The 7,089-nt window shown below is 55.9% G+C and overlaps 1 protein-coding gene across 1 annotated transcript; it reads right to left on the minus strand.

The window, feature by feature from the left end:
* Window positions 1-2,204: 2,204 nt before the first annotated feature.
* Window positions 2,205-6,827, minus strand: LOC144675794 (TBC1 domain family member 10A-like; the record flags this gene model as incomplete). Its single annotated transcript, XM_078536378.1, has 4 exons — window positions 2,205-2,363; window positions 4,932-5,121; window positions 5,779-5,844; window positions 6,580-6,827. Coding segments are annotated over 4 exons (663 nt in total), but the record flags the coding sequence as incomplete, so codon positions are not given.
* Window positions 6,828-7,089: the final 262 nt, after the last annotated feature.

Here is a 7,089-nt window from a genome sequence, read left to right on the forward strand (position 1 = left end):
TCTCTCAGTGTCGGAGTGAGTGTACAGGGAGTGTATTCTATCAGTGTCGGAGTGAGTGTACAGGGAGTGTATTCTCTCAGTGTCGGAGTGAGTGTACAGGGAGTGTATTCTCTCAGTGACGGAGTGAGTGTACAGGGAGTGTATTCTCTCAGTGTCGGAGTGAGTGTACAGTGAGTGTATTCTCTCAGTGTCGGAGTGAGTGTACTGGGAGTGTATTCTCTCAGTGTCGGAGTGAGTGTACAGGGAGTGTATTCTCTGGGTGACGGAGTGAGTGTACAGGATGTGTATTCTCTCAGTGTGGGAGTGAGTGTACAGGGAGTGTATTCTCTCAGTGTCGGAGTGAGTGTACAGGGAGTGTATTCTCTCAGTGTCGGAGTGAGTGTACAGGGAGTGTATTCTCTCAGTGTGGGAGTGAGTTTACAGGGAGTGTATTCTCTCAGTGTGGGCGTGAGTGTACAGGGAGTGTATTCTCTCAGTGTCGTAGTGAGTGTACAGGGAGTGTATTCTCTCAGTGTCGGAGTGAGTGTACAGGGAGTGTATTCTCTCAGTGTGGGAGTGAGTGTACAGGGAGTGTATTCTCTCAGTGTGGGAGTGAGTGTACAGGGAGTGTATTCTCTCAGTGTCAGAGTGAGTGTACAGGGAGTGTATTCTCTCAGTAACGGAGTGAGTGTACAGGGAGTGTATTCTCTCAGTGTCGGAGTGACTGTACAGGGAGTGTATTCTCTGGGTGACGGAGTGATTGTACAGGGAGTGTATTCTCTCAGTGTCGGAGTGAGTGTACAGGGAGTGTATTCTCTCAGTGTGGGAGTGAGTGTACAGGGAGTGTATTCTCTCAGTGTGGGAGTGAGTGTACAGGGAGTGTATTCTCTCAGTGTGGGAGTGAGTGTACAGGGAGTGTATTCTCTCAGTGTCGGAGTGAGTGTACAGGGAGTGTGTTCTCTCAGTGTCGGAGTGAGTGTACAGGGACTGTATTCTCTCAGTGTGGGAGTGAGTGTACAGGGAGTGTATTCTCTCAGTGACAGAGTGAGTGTACAGGGAGTGTATTATCTGGGTGTCGGAGTGAGTGTACAGGGAGTTTATTCTCTCAGTGTATGAGTGAGTGTACAGGGAGTGTATTCTCTCAGTGTCGGAGTGAGTGTACAGGGAGTGTATTCTCTGTGTCGGAGTGAGTGTACAGGGAGTGTATTCTCTCAGTGTCGGAGTGAGTGTACAGGGAGTGTATTCTCTGGGTGACGGAGTGAGTGTACAGGGAGTGTATTCTCTCAGTGTCGGAGTGAGTGTACAGGGAGTGTATTCTCTCAGTGACGGAGTGAGTGTACAGGGAGTGTATTCTCTCAGTGTCGGAGTGAGTGTACAGGGAGTGTATTCTCTGGGTGACGGAGTGAGTGTACAGGGAGTGTATTCTCTCAGTGTGGGAGTGAGTGTACAGGGAGTGTATTCTCTCAGTGTCGGAGTGAGTGTACAGGGAGTGTATTCTCTGGGTGACGGAGTGAGTGTACAGGGAGTGTATTCTCTCAGTGTGGGAGTGAGTGTACAGGGAGTGTATTCTCTCAGTGTCGGAGTGAGTGTACAGGGAGTGTATTCTCTCAGTGTCGGAGTGAGTGTACAGGGAGTGTATTCTCTGGGTGACGGAGTGAGTGTACAGGGAGTGTATTCTCTCAGTGTGGGAGTGAGTGTACAGGGAGTGTATTCTCTCAGTGTCGGAGTGAGTGTACAGGGAGTGTATTCTCTCAGTGTGGGAGTGAGTGTACAGGGAGTGTATTCTCTCAGTGTCGGAGTGAGTGTACAGGGAGTGTATTCTCGCAGTGTCGGAGTGAGTGTACAGGGAGTGTATTCTCTCAGTGACGGAGTGAGTGTACAGGGAGTGTATTCTCTCAGTGTGGGAGTGAGTGTACAGGGAGTGTATTCTCTCAGTGTGGGAGTGAGTGTACAGGGAGTGTATTCTCTGGGTGACGGAGTGAGTGTACAGGGAGTGTATTCTCTGGGTGACGGAGTGAGTGTACAGGGAGTGTATTCTCTCAGTGTGGGAGTGAGTGTACATGGAGTGTATTCTCTCAGTGTGGGAGTGAGTGTACAGGGAGTGTATTCTCTGGGTGACGGAGTGAGTGTACAGGGAGTGTATTCTCTGGGGGACGGAGTGAGTGTACAGGGAGTGTATTCCTGGATCTCAATCCCAGAGTTATTGGTTTCCGATCTCTCCTGACCTACCTCGTGGATGATGAAATTCTCCTGCAGGAATCTGGGTGGGATATTCCGCAGCTTTTCCAGGGTTTCTACCAGACCCTGACAATCTTTCAGCTTGTCCGAAGATCCCAGGCTGACCTTCAGGAGGACCAGGGCCACTCGGAATATCACCTTCACTCCTGGAATATAACCGGGTTCGGTGTGATCACTCACAGACTGACTCTCACCACCCCGTAGCCCGGACTCAGCCCCCCCTCCCTCCCCTTCTCCCTCTCGCTCTCGCTCTCGCTCTCCCGGCCCCTCCCTCACTCCCTCCACCTCTCTCCCACTCCCTCCGCCTCTCTCTCACTCCCACCACCTCTCTCTCACTCCCACCACCTCTCTCTCACTCCCACCACCTCTCTCTCGTCCCCTCCGCCTCTCTCTCGCTCCCTCCACCTCTCTCTCTCTCCCTCCGCCTCTCTCTCTCCCTCCGTCTCTCTCTCTCTCCCTCCGACTCTCTCTCTCTCCCTCCACCTCTCTCTCACTCCCTCTGCCTCTCCCTTCTCCCTCTCGCTCTCGCTCTCGCTCACTCGCTCCACCGCTCTCCCGGCCTCTCCCTCGCTCCCTCCGCCTCTCTCTCGCTCCCTCCGCCTCTCTCTCTCTCCCTCCGCCTCTCTCTCGCTCCCTCCGCCTCTCTCTCGCTCCCTCCGCCTCTCTCTCGCTCCCTCCGCCTCTCTCTCGCTCCCTCCGCCTCTCTCTCGCTCCCTCCGCCTCTCTCACTCCCTCCGCCTCTCTCTCGCTCCCTCCGCCTATCACTCCCTCTGCCTCTCTCTCACTCCCTCCGCCTCTCTCTCACTCCCTCTGCCTCTCTCACCCTCTCCCCCGCCTCTCTCTCGCTCCCTCTGCCTCTCCCTCCGCCTCTCTCTCGCTCCCTCTGCCTCTCCCTCCGCCTCTCTCTCGCTCCCTCCGCCTCTCTCTCGCTCCCTCTGCCTCTCCCTCCGCCTCTCTCTCGCTCCCTCCACCTCTCTCTCGCTCCCTCTGCCTCTCACTCCGCCTCTCTCCCGCTCCCTCCGCCTCTCTCTCTCTCCCTCCGCCTCTCTCTCGCTCCCTTCGCCTCTCTCCCGCTCCCCTTGCCTCTCTCTCTCTCCCTCCGCCTCTCTCCCTCACTCCCTCCGCCTCCCTCTCACTCCCTGCGCCTCTCTCTCGCTCCCTCCGCCTCTTTCTCGCTCCCTCCGCCTCTCTCTCACTCCCTCTGCCTCTCCCTCCGCCTCTCTCCCGCTCCCCCTGCCTCTTTCTCTCTCCCTCCGCCTCAGTCCCTCACTCCCTCTGCCTCTCTCTCACTCCCTGCGCCTCTCTCTCTCTCCCTCCGCCTCTTTCTCGCTCCCTCCGCCTCTCTCTCACGCCCTCTGCCTCTCCCTCCGCCTCTCTCTCGCTCCCTCTGCCTCTCCCTCCGCCTCTCTCTCGCTCCCTCTGCCTCTCCCTCCACCGCTCTCTCGTTCCCTCTGCCTCTCCCTCCGCCTCTCTCTCGTTCCCTCCGCCTCTCTCTCGCTCCCTCTCCCGCTCCCTCCGCCTCTCTCTCGCTCCCTCTCTCGCTCCCTCTCTCGCTCCCTCCGCCTCTCTCTCTCTCCCTCCGCCTCTCTCCCTCACTCCCTCCGCCTCTCTCTCCCTCCGCCTCTTTCTCACTCCCTCCGCCTCTCTCCCGCTCCGTCCGCCTCTCTCCCGCTCCCTCCGCCTCTCCCTCACTCCCTCCGCCTCTCTCCCACTCCGTCCGCCTCTCTCCCTCCCTCCGCCTCTCTCTCGCTTCCTCCACCTCTCTCTCTCTCCCTCCGCCTCTCTCTCTCCCTCCGCCTCTCTCTCACTCCCTCCGCCTCTCCCTCCGCCTCTCTCTCACTCCCTCCGCCTCTCTCCCTCTCCCTCCGCCTCTTTCTCACTCCCTCCGCCTCTCCCTCCACCTCTCTCTCACTCCCTCCGCCTCTCTCTCCACCTCTCTCTCTCCCTCCGCCTCTCTCTCTCTCCCTCCGCCTCTCTCTCTCTCCCTCCGCCTCTCTCTCTCTCCCTCCGCCTCTCTCTGCCTCCGCCTCTCTCTCTCTCTCCGCCTCTCTCTCTCTCCCTCCGCCTCTCTCTCTCTCCCTCCGCCTCTCTCTCTCCCTCCGCCTCTCTCTCCCTCCGCCTCTCTCCCTCTTCCTCCGCCTCTCTCCCTCTCCCTCCGCCTCTCTCCCTCTCCCTCCCTCTCCCTCCACCTCTCTCTCTCTCCCTCCACCTCTCTCTCTCTCCCTCCACCTCTGTCTCTCCCTCCACCTCTCTCTCTCTCCCTCCACCTCTCTCTCTCCCTCCACCTCTCTCTCTCTCCCTCCACCTCTCTCTCTCCCTCCACCTCTCTCTCACTACATCCGTCTCTCTCTCCCACTCTCTCCACCTTCATCTCTCGCTCTCTCCATCTCTCTCTCTCTCCTCCTAATCTGTCTTTTTCTCTGTCTTTCTCTCACTTCCTCTGTCTTTCTATGTATTTCTCCTCTCGCTCCCCCCACTCTATCTCTCTCTCACCCCCATCCGCTTCCCTCTCTGTCTCTCTCTCCCCCTTTTTCTCTCTGTGCTCCTGTCCACCTCTTCTTTTCCTCCTTCTCTCTTCCATTGATCTGTCTCTCTCTCTCTCTCACCCTCTTTCTTTCTCCCCCTAGTCTGTCCCCTCCCTCTATCCCCCTCTATTTCACTCTGATTCCCTCTATCTTCCCTACATCTTGCTCTCACTCATCTGGCCCTCTCACCTTCACTGAAGAACATATCCCACACTCGCAGCACTGTCGCCCAGGGCAGAGTGCGGGAGAAGAGACACATGAACCATTCCGTCATGTAGAGTAGAGGGTCAACCTGGTGTTTCTTCAAGTGTTTGTATGCCACGGCACTGACCTTCTTCAGCAGACTAAACAGGACCTGCCCATCGAGCTGCACTGCCTCCTGGCCAGGAACAAAACATACAGCAAATCAGGGGGAGCAGTCCCAAGAGAGCAGGAATAGCGATCACAGCGCAGGGCGAGCAGCATGAGAGAGAGAGAATAGTGATCACTATGCAGGTGAACAGCGTGAGAGAGAGGGAATAGAAACTACAGTGCAGGGGAGCAGCATGAGAGAGAGGGAATAGTGATCACAGCACAGGAAAAACAGTACAAGGGCAACCAGCACGAGAGTGGGAGAGGGAATAGCGGTCACAACACAGGGGAAGCAGAGTGCACAGCAATCATAGCACAGGGATGAAGGAGAAAAGCCCGTGAAAGAGGAAAGGCTAATCACAGTACAGGGTGGTGTTGGCAAAGCACAAGAGAGAGGGAAGCGCGAACAAAATGCAGGGCGAGCATCACGAGAGAGGAAGAAACTATCTCAGTCCAGGGGGAGCAGCTGAAAAGAGGGGAAAGAGTGATCAACGCACAGGGGGAGAAGCTCAAAAGAGAGGGTCGGACGATCTCAGCACAGGGGGAATAGCACAGGAGAGGGAAAATGATCTCAGCACGGGGATAGCAGCTCAAGAAAGAGGGAAGAGTGATCCCCAGTGCAGGGGGAGCAGCTTGAGAAGGAGGAAAGAGCAATCACAGCGCAGGGAGAGCAGATAATACTCACCAGGCCTTGGCTGTAATAACCTGGGACGTAGAGTTCACAGATTTGAACAAGGCACCAGAAAGCATCCTGTGAGAGGCAGAGGTGAGAAAGGGGACACCTTATTGAGCTGGCGCGATACACTGGGGCAGATCAGAGCCCCTCCCTCCTGTATCCAACCGCAATCACCTGCTCGTGCTTCTACTATCTTTAAACCCCACCCCATCACCCCGCCCCGCCAACAAGGTAGGCCTATTCCCTTGGAGACCGATGGCTAGCTTAGAATCCCAACTGAAGGCAAGTTCTAGTTACAAAGGAACTTTGCTTCCACAGTGACTCTAGGCTGGGCCCTCATATACCAGCTCCACCCACTACCTATGATTGCTGTGCATTCTTTCTTGGCTGCTTCCCCTGTGTTGTGACCGCTATTCCCTCTCCCACTCTCGTGCTGGTTGCCCTTGTACTGTTTTTCCTGTGCTGTGATCACTATTCCCTCTCTCTCATGCTGCTCCCCTGCACTGTAGTTTCTATTCCCTCTCTCTCACACGCTGTTCACCTGCATAGTGATCACTATTCTCTCTCTCATGCTGCTCGCCCTGCGCTGTGATCACTACCCCTCCCTTCCCCCAGGAGTCTCTGCCCTATCACAACTCATCTTGGGATGGGACACACACCGAGGGTACGCCTGAGCCGAACTAGCTTCTCCTGAAGGAGAGTCACGCGGACTCGAAACGCTCGCTCCCTCTGTCCTTCTCTCCGCCGAGGCTGAGTTCGTCCAGCGTTTTCCGTTCTCGTTCCTAACCCCACCACCCCCGCCCCTCCAACCCTTAAACATTCCCGATACCAGCCCTCGGGAGCCGAACTCGAGATTCCTCGGCCAGATGAGATGAGCCGGGGGTGTAGAGCGGGGTCGTCGAGATAGTACGGGCTTGTGACCACAACCCCCGTCGTGTGCTTGGCTAACGCACGTTTCTGACTGTGACCAACGAGAGACGATCGCCGACACACAAAGGTGTAAAAGTAATCTTGGCACACTGATATTTTTACACCCGTCTCAGACAGAAATTCTAGGACTGTCAAACAAAGATTGATTAACCAAGGCTGCGCGCACAATCCAACAGGGAATACAGGGTAATTTGAGAAGCTGGATTCAAAATTGGCTTAGCTGTAGGGGGCAGAGGGTGATGACAGAAGGATGCTTTAGTGACTGGAAGCCAGTGTCCAGTGGTGTCCCACAGGGATCTGTGCTGGGTCCCCTATTATTCGTCATTTATATAAACGGCATAGATGACTATGTGGGGGGGTAGGATTAGTAAGTTTGCGGATGACACAAAG

Source organism: Cetorhinus maximus, unplaced genomic scaffold (assembly GCF_964194155.1).
Source record: "Cetorhinus maximus unplaced genomic scaffold, sCetMax3.hap1.1 HAP1_SCAFFOLD_1160, whole genome shotgun sequence".
NCBI lineage: Eukaryota > Metazoa > Chordata > Chondrichthyes > Lamniformes > Cetorhinidae > Cetorhinus > Cetorhinus maximus.